General features: G+C 39.0%; 3 protein-coding genes across 3 annotated transcripts; 1 reads left to right on the top strand and 2 right to left on the bottom strand.

The window, feature by feature from the left end:
• Positions 1-1,603: 1,603 nt before the first annotated feature.
• Positions 1,604-8,545, bottom strand: prorp (protein only RNase P catalytic subunit). The gene is made up of 10 exons (XM_077539859.1): positions 7,777-8,545; positions 7,441-7,579; positions 7,114-7,348; positions 6,717-7,003; positions 6,282-6,329; positions 6,013-6,145; positions 3,766-3,876; positions 2,198-2,346; positions 1,915-2,113; positions 1,604-1,841 (listed from the first exon to the last, which is right to left on the bottom strand). Exons 1-10 carry the CDS (start codon positions 8,180-8,182, stop codon positions 1,713-1,715), a joined length of 1,836 nt encoding a protein of 611 aa, XP_077395985.1. The 5' UTR covers positions 8,183-8,545; the 3' UTR covers positions 1,604-1,712.
• Positions 8,546-8,597: 52 nt separating this feature from the next.
• On the top strand, positions 8,598-17,523 carry ppp2r3c (protein phosphatase 2, regulatory subunit B'', gamma). Its single transcript, XM_077539723.1, has 13 exons — positions 8,598-8,894; positions 8,993-9,117; positions 9,346-9,450; positions 9,885-9,997; positions 10,616-10,713; positions 12,381-12,451; positions 14,492-14,624; positions 14,839-14,894; positions 15,515-15,590; positions 15,755-15,891; positions 16,158-16,295; positions 16,411-16,470; positions 16,548-17,523. The coding sequence occupies exons 1-13, from the start codon at positions 8,828-8,830 to the stop codon at positions 16,740-16,742; spliced, it is 1,374 nt and encodes a 457-aa protein (XP_077395849.1). The 5' UTR covers positions 8,598-8,827; the 3' UTR covers positions 16,743-17,523.
• A 746-nt stretch (positions 17,524-18,269) lies between these two features.
• fam177a1 (family with sequence similarity 177 member A1) lies at positions 18,270-21,288 on the bottom strand. The gene is made up of 5 exons (XM_077538727.1): positions 21,114-21,288; positions 20,545-20,724; positions 20,288-20,354; positions 18,973-19,070; positions 18,270-18,884 (listed from the first exon to the last, which is right to left on the bottom strand). The coding sequence occupies exons 1-5, from the start codon at positions 21,180-21,182 to the stop codon at positions 18,669-18,671; spliced, it is 630 nt and encodes a 209-aa protein (XP_077394853.1). The 5' UTR covers positions 21,183-21,288; the 3' UTR covers positions 18,270-18,668.
• Between the last annotated feature and the right edge of the window lie 1,123 nt (positions 21,289-22,411).

The following is a 22,411-nucleotide window of genomic DNA, read 5'->3' as shown; positions in this document are numbered from 1 at the left end:
TGAGGAACTTGCCACACGTTGACAAAGCAGCACGGGGAATTTTGTGTGCAGAATGAGGCCGCGTCAACCAGGAAGCTTTGGAGTGTGAGCCAACAGGAAATTCCCAAGAACACTCAGCTGTTCATCACATTCCGTCCTCTCGTACGCCAAAGAAGGGAATCGAATCGCTGCCCAACAGGATGTTTCAGTCAAGATAAGCGAGGGGACTTTCAAGAGTTTCACGTCAACAAAGTGATATGTATCCGCGCTGTACTGTATCATTAAGCCTGATTTGCATCTTGTTAAGCAGCAAAAAGGTGGCTCAAATATGTATAAATTATGCCAAACCATAACAAGAGTTGCTACCAATGCAGTATACAGAACTTCAAATAGCCTATTATTAAGGCTCAATACTGTTTATTCTATTTTTAAAAAATGCAACATGTACAATTTATATCCATCAAAAAAAATTTATATTGCTGCCGTCTTTCAAAATTAAATAATTTTCATTACTGAAATTGTTGTACCTAAAATTATTTTAAAAAAAGAAAAGAAAAAAACATACTTGAGGCCCACAATTCTTCTTCATTGCCACCAAACGGCCACAAGAGGGCGAATGATTTTGGTATCGGGCGCCGTCGTGAGTACCAACTGATACCTTGAAATAATAGGGCACGTATTGGCCAGACACTTATACCTGGTATTGGCAAGTAGTGGCACATCCCTAATTTTGAACATTAAAGTGACAGTATGTAAAATTTGGCACCATTTAGTGGTGAATTAATAATTCATTTATTTAAAAAAAAAAAACCATACCATTAATTTCAATAATAGGCAAAATGTCCTATTACAACATAAAAAAATAGATATAATCATAGGTCTAAATTGCTACTTGTAAATTACAGTACATAGGCCACTGTGCCCTACAGGAGGTTTACATGTTTCACCGCCGTCTTTCTGCGATGGATACGCGAAGGATTACTTTGCAAACATAGTTAGACCTGGTGTCGGATCCAGTGGATCAACCGCCGCTTACCTTCTAACAGCTGGGTGGTCGTCGCTGAGTCCTGTGATGTAGGCTCCCACCAGCTTTGCTCTCACTAGCTTTTACCACCTTTTCCCGCTAGCCGCTCCGGCTAACTCCTGCTGGTTGGGCAGTCACTTGCCAGGCTGCTTGCTCGCTCACATTAAAAAATAAATAAATAAATAAATAAATACAATAAAATAAAATAAACAATTGGTGGTATTGGTCAGAGATGGGAAAGTCAAGAAAGTAAAACCCCTGCCACAGTCTGGCTGTCGCCACAGCCCGCAGGTGCGTCTACTCACCCAAGCTCGTTTACCTGCCAGTTGAGCAGAAGCACTTGTGGATAAAGCCAAACTGTGGCACGGTTTTTATGTTCTGGACCTGACTTTCCCATCTCTGGTACTGGTTTTAGGCTTGCGAAGGTTGGTGCCTCTGAGGCACCGTAGTCTTGCTTAAAAAAAAATCGTTGCATTCTATTAGTTTACCACTAGATGTCTAAATAATACACACTGTACATTCAAGGAACAGAGATAAGTTCACTGAAGGTGATGCAATACTTTTTTGCTAGCCATCACAGACTTCATTTGCTCTCCCAGATTATGAACTTATATTGATTTATTTTCTATTCAAAAGTACAGACATGATGAATTTATTGTGCATGTCCTCTTTCGGACGGGAGCCAATCTCAGCCCAATGTACAATGTTTTCAGTTCATTCTGGTAAGGCACAGCCATTTCTGCGGTACTTCATACGTGCTCCGCTCTTCCGTGTCGTCATAAGGGATGTGCCAAGTGCCTCCTGAAGTCTGCACAATGGTGTCACAGCTGGGGATACTCTGAACACACAAACACATTTAACATCACTATCTTCACATTCTTTCTCATGTTCTGGCGCCTCCTCTTCCTCACCTGAAATCGGACCCTCCTCCCTGCCACAATGTGTCCGTGCACGACTAGCTGATGGCCCCTCTGCCATTTGAAGAAGAGTCGCCTGGTGGCTTCGTCCGGCAAGCAAGCCTTGTGGTCCCTCATCAGGTCCTTACTCACAAAGCGACAATGGTTGCCCGAATGCAACGTGGCATATAGCAAGAAGGGGTCATCTTCAGAACTGATGGAAAGAGTTGTGGGAAGAAAGAAACAGCTCAAAATAGATGGCTTAATAATACTGTCCATCATTGACTGTACTCCTTACATGTTGTCAGTAAAAAAGCAATGAGCTTTCTGCTGGATAAGCTTCATGTTGCGGCTGTCCCAAGACCTGGAGGGCTGCAGCATGTGTTTCCTCCCGAGCACCAGGACAGTAAGACGCTGGAGCGTGAGCTCCGTCACCACTGCCAGCAACTGAAAGAGCGCATATGCACACTTTGGGCAAGAGGCGGGATGTACCCGTGCAGATGTTCAGTGAACAAAGTTAGCTGTGATAGGTACCACGGTTACTCGTAATGAGGACATGCATTACACACACAAAAAAAAAAAAAAAAAAAAAAAAAAAAGGATGGATGAGTAAATGTAAACTGAACATGCCTCTGGCATGTCTGTAATCATGTCAGGAGTTTGGAGGAGTTCCAGGATGATGATGTTGAACACAGCACTCAAATCCACAAACAGTGAATTGAATGACTTACAGTTCCCAAATAATGACTCCAAATCCAGGCTGACGTGTTAAAGCATCAAGAAAATCTGGGCTTGCAGGACCCCCAGGCAATGGGCAAAAGAATTCCCAACCAACTACTGAAGATTGACACATCGTTTTGAAATTCCTATGCATCCATTAATCCATCCTTTTTTCCCATCCAAAAACACGGAGAAGTATACATGGTCATTTCTTCACAGTATTCTTTTATTTTGAAATCCTGTTTTTGTGGGTTTTATGCACTGATCTGAATATATGACTGGATAGCCAATAGGCCAAGACTTTTGAGGTCACGTGGCCGTCATATTGCTCCTCCCAATTAACGTTTCTTGGCATATGATCCTATACATTTACAGTATCGAAATTGGAGAACATTTGAGACAGTACTTAGTAGAACCAGCCTGATTTATGATGTTTTAAATTTGCTAAACATAAACAAGAGGACTTCATTTTACTTGCCTGTAATACATGTATAAATTATATGCTTAATGATGTTTACAGGCGGAAACTTGCAAAAAAAAATTTTAATTAAAAATTATAACTGTAATACATCAAAAGATGCCTCTGCCAAATTTTATATCAGACTCTAAGGAACTAAGCAATAAAAGAAAAAAAAAGGGTCTTCAAATCAGCACACAACAACCAGTTTTTTTTTTTTTTTTTTTTTAACTTGTTAAAAAATAGTGACCACGAACAACTCACCCTGCCCCCCGACCTTATACTAACTGCCTCCGAGTTGTATGTCTCATCTAGGACCTATGAAAATTTGACTTTTTGAATTGAATTATGGAAATAAATCAACTTTTCCATTATATTTAAATTTATTGAAAAGGGTCTGAATGTGCTATATGGATATGGTGCCTCATCTCTCATCCAACTTAATGTCTGTCTGCGAAAGATCATATTGTATGCAACTCACAATAAAACAGATGGATGTGGTGGTGTTTAAATCAAAAGGCGCCTCCCACACACATTCATACAATGCCTCGTTAGTCATCATGCAACCTGCAAAAAAGCCCCCAGTATGAATGAACCTCTGAACCGCAAAATGGTAAAACTGTGCTTGTGTGGCTAAGATGGGTAAAAGTGCATGACATTTTATTTTTTATTTTTGTATGTGTCCTTACCATCTCTGATTGCTTGCTTCTGTCCTTGTTGATATTTGCCACATTGAGACCATCCACAACTACATCGAAGGCTGGCTTCATCCTCACAAATGACTTGAACCTTTCCAACTCCTGACGAGACATGATCATGCAAACAAAAAAGAAAAAAAGAAGAAGAGAGAAACAAGAAATGTTAAGTTTGACAGCACTGATGTAAAAATAGATTTCACTGTTTTATTTACATGTATTGTCTTTCCTACCCAGTATGAAGATGGTTTTATGTAAAGAAGAACAATCCAATTTCGTACTCTTAAGTTTTTTTTTGTTTGTTTGTTGTTGTTTTTTTAACTAAACTAGCGTTTGCTTAAAAAACAGCAAATAGTTTAGCTTGGAGGAAGTCTGCGGTAGGCAAAGCAGAAACGGTCCATATTTGAATTTCAGACACTGCCAGAGACGAATAAAAGCCTCGCAGGCACCTGCGTTTCCAGTTGTTCTCAAACACTGAGGTCCAACTTTGTGGCTAGCAGGAACATCGTGTTGTGCTCCAGCATGGGAACATCGTGCGTGTGTGTGTGTGTTTTCACTTTTAGATTGAAGCGGTGTGGAAATAGACTTCTGTGAATTCCCCTGGACATCAAGCTGTGCGCACTCTCACACGCATACACAATCAAAAATGTGGCCTGAAAAAGTGAGATTATTGATTCAGTAACAGAAGCAGAAAAAAGTGCCTCCTTGTTGTTACCAGATCTCTGCTGAAAAACTATCAACACACACCAAAATTAACCTTCCAACTTGGACCGCGTATATCTAAGACTGTAACATATCTTATTGCTTGTGTGTAAATATATCAACTAAAAAGGGAAGTCGTGAGGACAGAGGAGGGAAGACGAGAGACAGTCTGTCTAGTCCCAGTGTAATTATCCAGGGACTTTCCACGGTTGATATGTGAGAGCAGCTCATTGTGTTGCAGTGGGTAATATGACAGCTTCCAACACACGTGTCCATACACACCACCCTCAATACATTTTGCATTCATATACATCGTTTTCTGCTGCCATTTCATAAAAATGACATGGAAAGGAAATTAGTCTTCGGGACTTCTTCTTTTTTTGGTCCAATTCTGTTCAGAACATTCATGGACAGAATTTCTAGCTAGATGCAGCAAAGGTATTGAGGGGGTCTGGTTTGGTGGCCTGCATATTGCATCTCTGCTTTTTGCAGATGATGTGCTTCTGTTTTACTGCATCAAGCCGCGATCTTCAAGTGTCACTGGAGAGGTTTTTGCAGTCGTGTGTGAAGCGGTTGGAATGAAAATCGGTACCTCCAAATCTGAGAAAATGGTCCTCTGTCGGAAAAGGGTGGAGTGCCCGCCCTCTCCAGGATGAATGGATTTGAAATATTCATATATTAAATATTCTTTGTCTGGAGAAAAGTAAGCTAAATATTATTATAAAAACAACACTAGAGGAATGCTATAGTAACAAACATTAACAATGCATTTTTATGGCAAAACCTCAAAATTAAATTCATGTTTTCATTTTTAATATTTGTTTCAAGATGAACTGGCAAAGGTTATATATAAGAAAAAATTACATTAAAACAAAGAAAATATAATTGAAGACAGAATTACAAAACATATTTATGGAATTTATAGTAAAATCTGTCCTGGCATATGCGGAAAAAAAAAAGTCAATGATTCCATCCATTCATTCATTCATCCATCTATTTTAATTTGACTTCAAATAAATAAAACATAGTCAATGCATTTTTTTTGGAGATGCAAAAAGGTCAGTAGTTAAAAAAAAAAGTAAATTATAAAATGTTTTTGTCTCATTATTTCCATAGTCAGCAATAATATTATTCAGCATCACAATACCCTCAATCAGCCATTCTGTGTAAGGACAGTGTATCTTTTATAACTCTATCTATATTTATTCATAAATTAAGCACTGACAGTAAGGGTGAGGAGGCATGAGCTCACACACAAAAAAAAAAGTTCAAAGTATACTTGTACACTAACTAATAGTAAGCAACTGCAGATGTATATGGACAAAAGACGCCATCTAGCAGAAGAAAGGAGCATGAACAGTTATGTTGTGTTGTCAAGAAAAGTACAGAAAAGTAATGATATGAAATATATATTTTTAAAATGACTACAGTGCTGTGCTGCAATGCTACAGTGTACTGATGTTAAAAAAAGTTGCACAAATATGGCACTGTACTGTTGAAAAAATGACATACAGCACCTGTACAATGAATATGACTGACCTCTGGTGTGGTCTTGTTGAAAACATCCCGTCCCTCGATGATGTCACTCATGACTTTCTTTTTCAGCTGTTGGTACTCCTCATCAGTCAGCTGAATGGATTCCAACTCTGTTCCACAACTCTTGCACACACCCCTACACACGCACACACATATACACACACACACACAAACTACATTAGTTTGTTTTTTAGCTCTTCAAAATCATTCAAAAAAAAAAAGAAGGAGAAAACCTGTTCTGAATGAAGAAAAAATAAAACTGCTGTATTTACCTTGCTGAGGCGCTGCTCCACGTTCCTCTCCACTTCTGTCGAGGAATCCTGTAAATAGGGAAGACACCATGAGAGCTTCCAGAAATCAAGTCAGAATGTGACACAATCCACGTTTAAAAAAAAAAAAAAAGAAAAGAAGATTGACAGGAGGCTTTCACGATATTTTGTGATTTCTACTCAACTTACTTTACTCTGTTAATTTTTCACACTTTCTGTTAGCACATAAAAACATCTGTACATTAGTTAATTTTTAGATATGATTCCTGTTTTAATCCATGCCATGTGGCGGCCATTTTGTCCTGTACTGCCACCTGCTGTCAACATCACATGACCTAACGCAGAAAACAGGTGACGCCCACAAGATGGGCACAGTGACACAGGACTTTCATCATTTAAAATCTGCCACTTAAACTCTCGTCATCATCTTTGTTGTACCTTTCGAACCAGGTCTTGATGCTGCTGGCCAGATTGAGCTGCGGGTAAACTTGGTTGTTCCTCATATACAGCAGAATTCCCATCAGCCTCTCTTGATGCTCGCTCAGCAACTTGGTCTCTTCTTCCTCTACGCTCACTCTCTCAAACAGAGAGGTCCAAGTCTCGTGTTGGGGGTTCAGGCCCTTTGCCAATAATTCATCATAAAGAGCCCAGGCAGTGCTTGGATCACCATTTCGCATGGCTGCAGCAATTATGTTGCCGTAATTGCGAGGTGATGGGGTAATAACCTGTGGCGATTACATAACATCAGATGACAATACGGCCATTGTCATACAACTGGCAACACCTGCATTATGCAACAAACTACTATTTAACAACAACTTAAAATATTGTTTACCTTCTTCAGGTCTTGTAGGATGCTGAGAGCTTCTCGCCACCTTGCTGTGCGGCTGAAAGACTTAATAAAAAGACAGGAAGCTCCTGTATCCAAAGAGGGGAAACTCTTGCGCATAATATCGAAGACATCAAATACTTCTTTGTCATGATTGCCATTCACACAAAGTGTCAGATACCGCAACAGAAGTTTATAGGGAAGTGTTCCCGTTTCTGTGGCAACAAATGACAGCAGGGACCTGCGGCAAAGCAGAACATACATTTGCAATTAATTACTACATCTAAGCACTAAGTTTCTAATTCACATCGCATCCCTTTCAGGTCCTCTTACTTGGCAATACTCAACTCTGCCCCAGAGTTCAACAGTGTAGACATCATGATAGTGTCAAAATGTTCCAGATTTCCCAGAGACTCCTTTAATTTCTTCCATTCCTCAACAGATAGTGGCTGGTCAGGCGGTTGTAGCTTTCCTGTAAAACACTTCAACATTGAATTCAATTTCTTACTAAATCTAATGTAACCAACTCGATCTACATTTCCAAGAACAAAAAATAAATAAAAACAAACTTAATAACACACACACATGCATTTTTTTAATTACACAAGTGCTCTAACAGCAATAGCATAGTGAAGCTTAATCGAGTCTTGAAAGTTGAGTTCGTCTCACCTTTCCTCCCGTTTGTCCTGCTCACAGGCTCCTCGTGATTCTCCTCCTCTGGGAAAAGCCCAGCCTTCCTCTTCATGATCTCTGCTGTCCTCTTCGCAGTCCCAGCAGCGAACACGGATTTGGGGATGGAAAGATTTTGCAGGCCAGTGAAGTTCTTGTCCCCTCCATCTGCCGTATTGTCCCACAAGTCATCTGCCCTTTGTCTAAAGGTGCTGTTCTTCACTTTGCCCTGCACCCTGGTCTGTCTACTATTGTTTTTCCTCAATTCAGGACCGCATCTCCAGTCCCTGGAGCACTGAATGTGTGTTGTGTATGGCAACGCAAGGAACGCTGAAGATCCTCGATTAATAAAAGGTAATGCAGACCTAATCCACGGTTTAAAGTTTAATATAACACTGGAGCCCATGGTAAAATTCGCTCCTGTGTAATGGTTAGAACTGAATACTGACCTTCAAATTCCACCATTTACAACAATTCCTACTTTAAACAACCCGTTTGAATAATAATTCCCCACATTGCTCAGAATAAAATGATTTTTACTCTATGTACAGCACTTTGTATGCAGCAATGTTTTTTTTTTAATATAAAGTGCTTTCTAAATAAAATTGAGTCGATTTGAGTAAAACTACCGTAAATCATTTAATAAACAGGTAAAGAGACACGACAGATAAGTGTGTTATCTTTCCAAAAACAATTACGACTTACATGTGAAATCTCTGCTCAAAATTGGTATTCATTTTCCTTGTCCGTACAATTTCAGTAGTGATCTACGTCGCATATGTGACGTAATCAATACTCGACAGGACAGATTCCTAACCGGAAATTTGTCGACTTCCAAATAATTTCAAAACAAGAAGTCTTTAAAAAATCTTCCCTTCCCTTCCCCTTGCTAATTCTTGAAAATATATGTTTATTTTGAATGATGTACTATTGAACAGGAAGAACCCATGAGAGCATTCTTACTAAGGGCTAATGCTGCTTGTTTTTCTTTTCGACTACTGAGTTGTTAAAAACAACATGGATGTAGTTTTACAATAATTTGGAAGTAAACATGGCTAAAGAAAATCGGACTGATTGGTCGGATATTTTGAAAAGGAGGCTAGCAAATTCAAACAGAGGTAAGTGATAATGCTAGCTTAGGCTATTTAGAACGTTTGAAATCTGTAAACAAGTTTGATTTGGTCATTTTCCTCAACTCTTTTTTGTTACTGTCCAGATGAAAGAAGCCTCGAGGAAAATAAATCTGAAGAAATGGAGCTGTTTAGCAAATACTATTCTGAATGGAAGGGCGGAAGTGACAAAAACAAATCCTACAAGAACATTCCTCGATTCTACTTTAGGGTATTGTTACTGTTATCCTTGACGTCCATATAAGAAATAGTTAGGTAGTACAATTCAATACATTTAATTTCTTTGCTAAATACAAGTTGAAATACAGGCCTTTAACATAGATCTTATGTAAAGATCTAAGAGCTCAGACGTTAAGTTATGGACTTTATTACTAATGAGTACTGCACACATTAATTTGAAGCTGTGCTATTTTTTTAAGAGTATGATGTTAATTGACAGCTACCAGCGGAGGATGAAGTTTTACTCCAGAAACTGAGAGAAGAATCTCGAGCGGTCTTCTTGCAGAGGAAGAGCCGAGAGCTGTTGGATCACGAGGAACTCCAAGTAACGCACACTCATATTTCTTATAAAAGCATTACAAGGGGCGAGTATGTACAACGCTTAACGCATGTACTTTATTCCACCATCTGTTATAAAAGCAAGGAAACAAATATTTTGGACACCTTATAAAATCTAGCTTTAGGAATTCCTAACTGAATTAACGGTGATGAGAGGTTAGGGAAAGCAAGGTCCTTACATCTGCTGCCCTACACTTAACCTAAAACTAAAACCAAAATTGTAATAGTTGCTCCATGAAATTGTACTAATTCAGTCCCGTCTATTTTCTTCATTTCATAGCATTTCTCATGGCCACGCTGCTGCCAGTGCATGTGGATGAGCAAGTCATATACTAAAAAAATAAATAAATATGCACTGACATATAAAGTACAAGTCATAGCCATTTTTATTCCTCTATTTGTCCACCTATCGCTCTGTAGAATCTGTGGTTTCTGCTTGAGAAGCACCAGGTGCCTCCAGTGAATAGTGAAGAGGCCATGATCAACTACGAAGCTTACCTGCAGGTGGGCGAGATGGCTGGGGCCAAGTGCAAGTAAGTTCAAGGAAACAGTAGTTTAGCAGCCGCTGACCGATGAATCAAGCAAGGACGTGTCAATTCAATATTCTTTTATTTGATCAGGAGTTAATTTAAAACATTCTTATCAACTGTGTTATGATGAAGCTATTATAATTTTTGCATATACAGTATACTATTTTAGATACAGCTGTTTAGCATTTATTGAGCCAAGACACATTTTATATAAGGAAAATCACACGAACGTTGGCAGTCACTGACTTAAACTGAAGTGGAAGAAATCCTACTAGTGTGGAAACTAACTAGCACTGGGCCAATCAAGCACAATGGCAAAATTTGAAGGAAAGCGGTTTTGTGTATTATTATGGAGGTGTGTTTTTCCAGCTAACTGTTATGCCATTTTTTTTTTAGTGTCAAAACAATTACTGTGAACAGCAACGCTAGTGTTGGCCGGAGACGGAGAATAGATATATTTATATTTCAAGTGTTTTGTATTCACATTGTCTACCTGGACATCTATGTTGAATCGTTGATGTTTAACTGGAGTAAAGTAATAATATTGTGCCCATATGTAGTATATATAAATTATGTAAGATTATTATACTAAAATCCCCCCCCCCCCTTTCTTGTTTTCAGCAAATTCTTCACAGCCAGAGTGTATGCCAAGCTGCTCCACAGCGACCGCTATGGCAGGATCTCTATCATGCAGTTCTTCAATTACGTCATGAGAAAAGGTTTGACCTTTGCTTCATGTCCTCAATTTTTTTTTACAATTTAGCAAAAATAACTTAGATGCTGATGTTGCTGCCAGGTACAACAATGAAATGTTTTGGGCATTTTAATGCAGAATGAATAATTTACGGTACCTTAAATCTGCCAAAAGTAACATTGATGTATCAAAAGGGCAGCTCTATTCACCCCTCTAATTACATACATATTAATTGTTGAATATTTCTCAGATAGTTTCTGGTTCCTTGGTTATCAAACTCGGGTCCAAATATTTACAATAAATTACTGTCATACTATGATTAAAAATAATGATGATGGACGTCCAATTTTGCTGATGGATTGACAAATGACGGAGCATTGACGGACGGCCACTTCAAATGAGGGAAAAATTGACGGACGCTCATTTTTGCTCAGCAATTGACGAATGACGGATTGATGATTACCATGCAGTTTGGCTTGAAATATTGCCACAATATCATTGTCGTCATGTCACGATAGTAAATGCAGCACATCTGTTAAAAAGGCTAGGTTGTAGTCCATTTGTGCAGTACACTATCACCCTCTAGTGGTTACTGATTAGGGCAGTTTAATTTTAATTAGGAAGGTTTTGGCCACTGCGGCTGTTATCACTCCGATAAATCAGTCATACAAGCAAATATTTTCAAAAAACATTACTTTTCCCCCACTTCAGCCGAATACAGCATTGTGAATTGTGTAGATCATGACACTTTGTGGGGCTGAGCCAACAGGAGCACATGATACAGTAATGACATGTGACATCACATAAAATGGCTAAGTCTATTTCTTTGTCACTGCTGTTATGTTAAGAAGCTTTTTTTTTCTTACAATATTGTAAGTTTTTATACAGTATCGCATTTTTTTTTTTTTTAATATTGAAAACCTCCTCACAATATCGTGATAAGTATTGAATTGTGAGGTTTCTATCGTGATATTTATGGTATGACATTTGTGTGTCATTACATCGCTCTAGTAAATGTGTTTCTAATCGCTTGATAGTTCGAAACCCAACCAGGCATATACAAATTGTGTTTTCCAACAGTACCAAACATTAATTATAGTTCCACATTTATCACTGGATGAAATCAATAAGTGCACTTTCTCAGTTGCCAGAATGCACCGAGTGGATCCCGCTGCACTTCAGTGAATGAGGTGGATCAAGGAAGCCGGTTCAAAATATTCACACACTATTCTTTATAAAAAAGTAAATAGTTGTTATAGTTGCAGTAGATGGCAGCGAATGTGGCAAAGTACTCATTAGGCTTGGGTTATTGATTGATTGATTGATTGATTGATTGATTGATTGATTGATTGATTGATTGACTTATGTGTAAACAATACATCGTGACAAGTGTCACAGACGGGCATCCGTGTTCTGTTCAATGGCTGACACAGAATAATTTTTCTGCTGCTACAAAAAAAAGTACCAATATTTGCAAATGATGGTATGGTGTTATTTTTGCCCCTGAAATTCATGATACGGTATTGGTACCAGTACTTGGCGCAACCCTACTTGCTAGTTATGTTTAATTGGCATAAGTAGTATGAGCGAGGACTTGGGGGGGGGGGGGGTCCCCTATAAGAGTTCCCAAAACCACAAAAAAATGAATAAAAATTACTAATAAAAATGACAACCCTTGTTCAATGTGTCCAGTGTGGCAGCATCAGACCCGGATTGGCCTGAGTCTCTATGATGTGGCAGGACAGGGTTACCTCAGGGAGTCAGTAAGTATTTCCACTTCTCTCCACTTACTGATCCAGCAGTCTGCTACATTTAAAACATAATAAGAATAAGAATAAGAATGATTATGATGATAACATCACTGTCTTATTGGCGGACAGATCTAGACATTTCTTAAGCGATGCGGCAAGGATCTCTGCTGCACACGTCTATTTCCTAGTTTTAAAGACAGACAGTCCGACAGGTGGAGCCGGCAAGTTATAAAAATGCAGTCTATACAGTACACCAGGGGTGGCCAAGTTCGGTCCTCGAGAGCCCCTATCCAGCCTGTTTTCCATGTCTCCCTCCTTCAGCTCAGCTGAATCTAATGATCAGCTAATCAGCAAGCTTTGCAGAAGCCTGATAACGATCCCGATCATGAATCAGGTGTGTTAGTGGAGAGAAACATGGAAAACAGGCTGGATAGGGGCTCTCGAGGACCCACCTTGGCCACCCCTGCAGTACACATAATTGTACTTTGTAATCATACTTAACCATATTTACAATTTCATATAGTATCAAAGGATCTAAGGATACTGCATCCATGTGAAAATGGTGGGAAAGTCACAGGTATGGGAAATTTTCCAAGATGTTCGCCAGAAGGTATCCACACCTGGCCACATAGTTCTGACACTTGTACTCTGGTTTCCTCCCCATTTTCAAAAACATGCAGATTAGCTTATGCCGATGTCAGACTACACGAAAACAGCCCGATTTCAGCCCGACCGACGTGTCGCGGACAAACGGGGCATGTCGTAAACAATTTTGGGTTGTCTTGACGTAGCGTCGCACGTGTAGTGTGACACGTTCAACGATTGGTCGCCTGTTGTCTGGGACGGTTCACGACCATCACGACGAAAGTAGAATTTTTGCTCGTCTTGACGCATAATGTGACATACCTACGTCGTCGTCCGTTTGGTTCCACAGCATTGACCAATAGGGAGAGGGAGCGAAACGTCAATCACACACTGAACAGCACTTTATAGCTCTTTTAAATTATTTATTTATTTATTTATTTATTTATTTATTTATTTATTTATTTATTTATTTATTCATTTATGCATTTATTTATTTATCCCCTGGATATTTCATGGGATGGGGCCAGACAGGTGCATCTCGAGGGGAAAAAAAAAAGAAAAAAAAAGCGCAGCGCTGCGGCTGCATGGAGCGCGCACGCATCTGTGCAACCCGTCAGGCAACGGCGACGTGAATAGAGGACCAAAATATATTGTGACTGTTGTTCTAATAATTTCAGAAATTTGGGCATATGAGTAGGGATGGGCACATATTTAGTGAGGATCGATCACATTTTCATATAGTCGGGCCAGGCCTCGCCGCCTTAACTGTCACCCGCTCTCACTTGAAAGTTTTTTTTTCCCCCTCGGAGTGAGTGGCGTACTATCCAATGCACCGTACTAAAACAAGTCAAATATGAATAAATGAAGCAGTAAAAAATACTCAAACAATATAATATTTCAGTGTTTGATAAAATAATAAAACAAGATGTCATCCCGCAAATGAATTAACAAAATCGGCTACATACCCCGGCGCATGTAGGCCTAAATAAATTAAAATACAGTGTTGGCTACTAAATCATATTTTAAACACTATTGCGGAGCAGGGAGCGCAAGCAATGTGCTCACATCACACTTGTCCCATGCGTGCTCCATTCACGCAAACACTCCTTGTCCTTGCCTCTTTTTTTTTTTTTTTTTGTCCCAACTCCCCGACAAACAGTGGCCGACGCGTCTCTCTTGGCAAGACAACACGCGATGATCGGCTGGTGTCTTGTCGCGTTCAGACGTGTAGTGTGACTACACGCCCCGTCCACGACACGGAGCGAATTTGTCGTGTAATGTGACAGCGCAACTGTCGTGTAAGACAAAAAAATCGCGTAGTCTGACATTGGCATTAGTTGAAGACTATAAATTGTCCATAGGTGTGACTCTGAGGATCCAGCTCCCCCGCGACCCTGATGAGGATAAGACAAAGAATTGGTGGATGGCTTCTAATAATATAAAACTATTCAATTCTCTTCTTTGCAGGATCTGGAGAACTATATCTTGGAGTTGATCCCAACGCTACCTCAGCTGGATGGACTGGAGAAGTCCTTTTACTCTTTTTACGTCTGTACTGCAGTTCGCAAGTTTTTCTTTTTCCTGGACCCGCTTCGTACTGGTAAGACGCTATCTATGGGATGAAATATGTGTCATCAGAAACTACATTCGAATAATAGATCATTTTATCTGTTGAAGGGATGCACCAGAACATTATGCAATAGAAGTAATGATGCAATAACGCTCACATTTTTTAAAATACTTTTTACAAACTGTGTGTTCATACGACATCAGTCTTCTCCTCTCTATACTCAAGAAGTTATTTTCTTTTTCAGGAAAAATTAAAATCCAGGACATCTTGGCCTGCAGTTTTCTGGATGATTTATTAGAGGTAAAATGGGGGGGTTTGCATCTTCTTATTACCCTTGGACTTTGACTGGGCCACTCTAGAAGGTGTATTTTCTTCAGTTGTTGATTCGTTTCTGTCCTTTGGGAAGTTGTTCTGTTGCATCGCCCATCTTTCTGTCAACTACAATTTGCAGACAGATGGTCTTACGTTGTCTTACAATAACAAAATTGTCTTGATAAACTCGGGAAATCCTGTTTTTGGTTTTTTTTCCCTTCATCGATGATCGCAATGCGTCTAGTCCCCGAGAGAGCAAAATTTCAGCAAACCATAGTACCACCTCCACTATACTTAGTGGCTTAGATGTTTGCCGATGCTTTTATGGAGCGCAGCCACTTCCTCCATGGTGTCCTCCAATCACCTCCAAAGACATTCTTGTTTAATGTTTTACTTGTCATCGATTTCGATAGATAAGATCAGGTGTGGTGGATTTATAGACTTAATCATACTGTATCTTTCACAACAAAATCAGAGATAAAGGATGAAGTCCAACTTCTCTCTTTGGCTAGCTTAAGAAGGGCTTTGGTTGTGTCGTGTACAGTAATGTTTGAAATGAATTTAATTATTTCCTCCGATTGCACTTGCCTGTCCTTCTTTCTTTCCAGTTAAGAGATGAGGAATTGTCTAAAGAGAGTCAAGAGTCCAACTGGTTCTCGGCACCTTCAGCTCTCAGAGTCTATGGTGAGTCAGCATCTCCATCTTCATTCACTCTCTTTATGTGCAATATTTGAATGTTGTTGGGACAATCTATTCATTATGTAGTGTATATGTTATTGTGTTTAATCACCTCCAACGCACATGCTGGCTTTTGTGCTGATATTTCATTGGCGTAATTTGTGCATCAGGGCAGTACCTCAACCTGGATAAGGACCACAACGGCATGTTGAGCAAGGAGGAGCTGTCACGATACGGCACAGCCACTCTCACCTCAGTCTTCCTTGAACGAGTCTTTCAGGAGTGCCTCACTTACGATGGAGAGATGGTACACATGTTCAACTATTTTTTACTTCAACATAACATAAAAAAGTGTTGCAGATGATATTTATCTGTAATTATTGTGTGAAATCATGAATATGATGATGAGTGTCTTTGTGTATTAATAATAAAATATAAAGGTAGTTTGAACAAATTTTGTTTTTTCAGAAGTGTTTAGGAAACTGCTGACCCTTTGCAATACTCACGACCCAAGAAGTGGCATTCGGTTTAAAAAGGTTGTCCAAGGTTTTGGTTCACTTTTTCTTTCCCCAGGATTACAAGACTTACTTAGACTTTGTGTTGGCCTTGGAAAATAAGAAGGAGCCAGCGGCACTGCAGTATATTTTTAAGCTTTTAGACATGGACAACCAAGGATACCTCAATGTCTTCTCCCTCAACTATTTCTTCAGGGTAAAAAAAAATCAAATGCAATCAAAAACATTTTAGGATGACGATGCCTGTTTATTATAATCTCTGTGAATGTCATATATGATAAATATGCATTTCTTGTTTGCTTTTCTACTAGGCCATCCAGGATCAGATGAAAGTGCACTGTCAAGTGCCGGTCTCCTTCCAGGACGTGAAGGTAAACACTCACACATGACACAACAACACATCCATTTTGCTCATGTCAAGGGATTTCTGACTGTTCTGTCTGTCCAGGATGAGATCTTTGACATGGTGAAGCCGAAAGACCCCTATAAGATCACACTCCAGGACTTGGTGAACAGTTGCCAGGGTGACACGGTCACAAGCATCCTGATTGACCTCAATGGCTTCTGGACATACGAGAACAGAGAAGCGCCTATCGCCAATGACAGCGACAGCAGCAGCACAGCCAACAGTGATGACTCCTAAACAAGACGATCAGTGATCCCCAACAATTTGTACGCCGCCCACTTGTGCACAAATCGGCAGAAAAATAAGGGCAAATAATAATAATGGGCAAATGAAGCTTCATGAAGCACTTGTTATATTTTTTTAAAGACACATTGGAAATTTCCATTGCACTCGCCTTTATCTGTAAACCAAGATTATCTAGAGTAGTTAAAAAATAAAATGTTTTATGAGGCTTCATGAAGCTTCATTTTACCATCACTACTAGAGAGTACTTCAACATTTTACTACCTTTTTTTTTAATAAATAAAATGAAAAATACTTTATATATGAATAATACAATCACCCAGCCCTACTTATGTTTCCCTTTGGAAGGTAATTGACGGGGTGGAGGACTGACTTATAGGCTCCACTAAAATGTATTTATTTTTATTCAAACACACGCACACACACACACACACACACACACACACACCCACACACACACACACACACACACACACACATCTATATATATATATATATATATATATATATATATATATATATATATATATATATATATATATATATATATAATATTTTTTTTTATTTTTAGTCCATCTTTGTGCAGCCCTGTACCAAATGATCCACAGACTGCTGACATGGGGACCACTGTGTTAGATGTTTGCGCTCCTCAACACACAATTCCTCTGAACCCTTTGGTCAAGATGTGTTTACATCTTGATGCATCTTCCTCATTTTTACTGTAGAAAATACACAGACCTTCTGAATTTTCCTAAATAAATGTCTCTCCTGTCAATGTTGCAACCTTTTTGAGCATAACCAACTCAACTCAAGTTTATTTATATAGTGCTTTCAAACAGCCTGAGCTGTCACAAAGCGCTTTACAGAAACACAAAAAACTAACATAACCAGTACATAACCACTCTCCAAATGGTTTCATTGACAGTTTTCTTCCAAGTACATTTTGTGTGCTGGCTGAGAAAAGCCTCAATGTGTGTGCTTGATCACTCCAAAAGGTCCATATTTTTTAATGAAAAGAACAACTTTATTAAATTAGTATAACATTTGATTATATGCGATTCAGAGAATGGATGAATAAAACTGAAATCTGCCAGTTTGTGAAGACTTGTATATATGTGAGAGCTAGCATTCTTATTGTAGTGCAGGATGGGTAACTTGAATGATGGATAGGGCCACAATTTTCATCAATGCTACTGGAGGGCCACATAGGACCACACACTTACTGATTAAATGTATGACAAAAATGCCATTTAAAATCCAGACTAAATATGTGCATGTCTTTTTTTTTTTTAAACCAATCTTTGTAATCGTATCTTAATATATTTCATGCTCAATGCATATATAAAAGACCCGGTCTTAAACAATGTGTTTGAGCAGTCAAAAAAAAAAAAAAACACACACACACAAAGTAAGCTGTCATGCAAAAAAAAAAAATCACTATTCAAGAAGAATGGCACAGAGCTGCTGAGCAATGTTAAATGCAATTTGTAGCCCACTTGAAGCAAAACAACTGACAACAGATGAACAGATAATCAAAGTAGCTTTATTATTTTTGAGATGAAAACCTGATAGGAAAACTGAAATCCTGTGGGTGCATGGATGACATCATATAGTCAAGATGCATAGACAGCATGTAGGCACTTTGATTTCTGAATTGGAGTGCAATCCTGCATTTATAGTGTTAAATGAAACTGATGCTGTTATCATTTGTCAAGAAATGTTCAGTTGATCAATGTGTTTTAAAAATCAGGCTCTAGAAATATCGCTGATGTCAATGCAGTTCACATCAACATGTCTTCTTCCTGCACCGTTTACAGTCGTGTTTGAACAAAATGCAAACATAAAAAAATAACTATTATTAACTGTTACAAATAAGTAGATTAACATTCATTTTAGCTATGAGTACGAGGTTTTGTGCTGTCAGGAGGGGAGAGGACAAGGCACTCTGTTAGTGTCAGGAGTGTTGAGAGCTTCTTCAGGCTCGTGGTCAAAGGAAACATTAACAAAAGAAGTTCCTGATGCTTCGGGCTGCTCAACGGTGGGCGGAGCAGGATCCTTCCTCTCGCTCCTCTGCTTCTCTGCAAATTGGCGCTCTGCCTCATCAGCCAGACGGTTCTCCTCCTCCTCTTCGTCTTGCTGCAAGACCACAAAAAAAACAAAACAAAAAAAAAACGCTGTGATGCTGTTCACAAAAAAATAAGTCTGATGTGAGGATTTCACTTACCTCTTTCTTTATGCGGTAGTACTCGTCGATGGCGTACTGGTATTTAGGAGCGGTGATGCCAAAAAGAGAGGCGAGTTTCTCTCCCATGTAGTCACATACTGAAGGACACACAAACACGCTTAATTTGACAAACGTGTCTTTGTGTCATCTGGTTGTGATTTGACAGAAATAAGATGATTTTTGTCCTTTCTATTTTTTTTTTTTAATTAACATCCTTTGCAAGAATATTTCAACAATTCTTATTATTTATTTATTTTATTTTATTTATTTATTTATTTATTTTTTTTGGGGGGGGGGTCTTTGCACCTTTGGGAGCCCCCCGAAAAGCTGCTGAGTTTGCTTATGGCTTGAGCCAATTCTCTTCTCAGACAATAATTAAATGCCATTTGTTGACTATTCTGGTCATGATCTATTCTAAGATGATTAACTACACAAGCTGTGTTTATTTAAAATATTTGTTTCAGGTATTCTCTGAATTAAAGTGAGCATTTCCTAACCTGGCAATAGCCAGATGATATTGCGATTCACTCGAGAGTTCTCCACAATATCAATCTGGTACTGTTCCACGGTAATTTGCTCGAGAAAGGCAGGACATTCTGTCCAATACTTCGAGCTGATTGGATGATACGGCATTTTGTACACGTTTGTTTTGACCAATTACAGTCGCAGACGAAAGTGTCATCTTCGTTCTCGTCGAGGCGGGGGGAAGTACAAACATCTTTACCAAGTAAAAATGTATGAAGCGCCTCTCGTTGTTCAACATTCAACAAGCAAACGTTGAAAAAGTAAAAGTAATTCTGCAAGAACAGAAATTATTGCACCGCCCATTTGTCCATGTTAGATTTGTTTGTTTGTTTGTCCCGGCGTCGGCTTCCTGGTTTCGGCACAGCTGCATATCATGCCCCAAACACAATGTCGCTCTGTGATTGGTCCACTCCGAACCACCAGTAGTTCGGATCGGTGGAAATCAACAGGCTCCGTACAAGTCAAGTCAAGTCAAGTCAGATGTACGTGAAGATCAGTGGATATAGGTCTGCCCAACCTCTTCTTTTTTTTTGTTTTGTTATAATATATAGGTCTGACCAACCTCTGTTCAAATGCCAGGTTTTTGTGATATTAAAAAGACAGAGAGACCAAAATAAATATATTTTTTTTTAACCACCATTAATATGACCTACAACCATTATCTTGATCTCATTATTTTTATATCATAAAAACTTGGCAAACAGGGGCGTCTAGACTTTTTGTTTCCACAGTACTGTAAACAGATCGCTAGTATGATAACCAAATATAAAAGGTCCACGTGGACAGTTACCCGAGATAGTTGAGGTAGCCATTCTCCACATGTGGAACCAGAAGTATGGACCCCAGGTCAGTTTTGACTAGAACACAAATGCGGTGAACATGAGGCTCATTTTCTTTCCATCATAACAAATCAGTAGTAGCATTAAAATATAAAATTGCGAAGTTAATGACATAAAATGCAAGAATATGACCATAAATCTATCTAAAAATGCACACAGAGCTCTCACAAACTACATTAACAAAATCAACTTATTGACGTCTACTTACCGTATCCACAGTAACCACATTTTTCTCCACAGGCTCATCTTCTTCTTCGTCAGTACTGTACTCCTCCATTGTCTCACCACTAGCAAAGTAGATGGTCCTGCGGGGAAGCTTCACCCTCCCCTTTCTCTCCCCTGAGTTGCCCATCTCCACTTTCTCGAAGTCTCCCACCTCTTCTTGACTCTGAACAGGCACAAGCACAAACCCAATTCATGTAACTGTTTAGCTTACATTGCAGTACATTTTCTTTAATAACAATTTAATTGAAGTCATATCAGATTACATTAAATTTACGTCGAAGGGCTAGATCGAAAATAAAAACAAAACAAAGTTTGAGGGAAAAGATTGCAAGTTTAAACTAATTAACGACTAATCAAACCAAACTGGCATAAAAACTTAACAATTGTCCCTAGGTGGGATTGTGAGTGCGAATGGTTGGATAATGGATGGATAAACATTATTCGGGGCGTCTTCATACAGTTAACACAAGCTAAGGAAGTGAGTCAAACACTTTAAAATTTGCTAACGCAAATGTAACCACAACATAAAACGTAAACTTGCCGTGAACTCACCTTATTACCTTCCATAGGTCGTCCCAACGAAACGTTAATATTAGTTAAATATAATGACAAATCTGCCATATCACTAACCACACTAGCTTCTAGAACAAGCTCGATATTGTTTCTGTTTACTCAGACCACAGACATCAAGCATACATAGAGCGACGTTGGATACAAGCGTGTCCGCCATATTTGTTGTGGCACAACTGTCACGTGAGTACTGCGGTCATCAATTTGTTTCCCGCCACGGGCTGCAAGGCAAGTCAGTTTTATTTCGATAGCACATTTTATGCGCAAAACAACTCAACGTGCTTTACACAAGCAAATAAACAACCTCTCCGAGCACCAACAAACACAACAGTTAACAACATTCAGAAACAAAGCAGAGAAAACAAAAGTAGTTTACAAAAAAAAAAAACACTGAAAGAATGTACATAATTGACATTAAAACACACTTTCATATATAGGGGAAAAAAACGTAAGCATTTACACTCAGTGCTGGCTTCAATTCTGTTGGAAGCTTATTCCATTTGTGTGCAGCATAACAGCTAAATGCAACTGATCACCATGTGTACTTTGAAGGGCTCTACCAGTTGATCCAATTGACTTAATTGTACATAAGGAACTTAACCACAAGTCAGAATTTTTTATTTTTAAATGATGCTAGAATGGCCAAATACAATCCGACTTTGGGGGTAAAACGTTTGGAAAGCATCATCTATTGATTCACTTACGATGCCACATTCAAAATGGCGGCGTCGTTAACGTGCGATTCAGCGACAAGGCGTGGTTTACTAAAATTTGATGTCTCTGGGTAAGCGATTCCTTCTTCTTCGTCTTGAGTTGATACTTGCCAAACAACCCCAAGTTCTCAATACCGCCATCCACTGTAACTAAATAACGTGGAAATGCTGGCCTTCGAGCTGAACGACTATCGTTGCTTGTTCGTAAAATCGCGCTCCGATGGGCCTCAGATACGTGCCGGCTCTCCTGCACTCTAATTGTGTGAAATGTAGTACTAGTAATAACAATGCACCACTTAACAGCAGCAGCACTGTGCAGGGTCCGAGAGAAAGGGTAATTCCCATAATTAAGGGAAGTTCATATTTTCAATTTTCATAAAATCAGTCGTCGTAAGGACTATGCTGTGATGATAATGCCCGCTCCAAACTAAAACCAACACAATCCTCTAAGAGTAATTTCCATCAATAAATTAAATAGATTTAAAAAAAAATCAGGGGTGAAAAATGTATGTTAAAAACAAATGTTGAGACCTGTTCTTTAATTTGAACTGCACAACCGGAAGAGTA

Source organism: Festucalex cinctus, chromosome 12 (assembly GCF_051991245.1).
Source record: "Festucalex cinctus isolate MCC-2025b chromosome 12, RoL_Fcin_1.0, whole genome shotgun sequence".
Classification (NCBI taxonomy): domain Eukaryota; kingdom Metazoa; phylum Chordata; class Actinopteri; order Syngnathiformes; family Syngnathidae; genus Festucalex; species Festucalex cinctus.
This window is presented reverse-complemented; position numbering and strand designations above follow the sequence as displayed.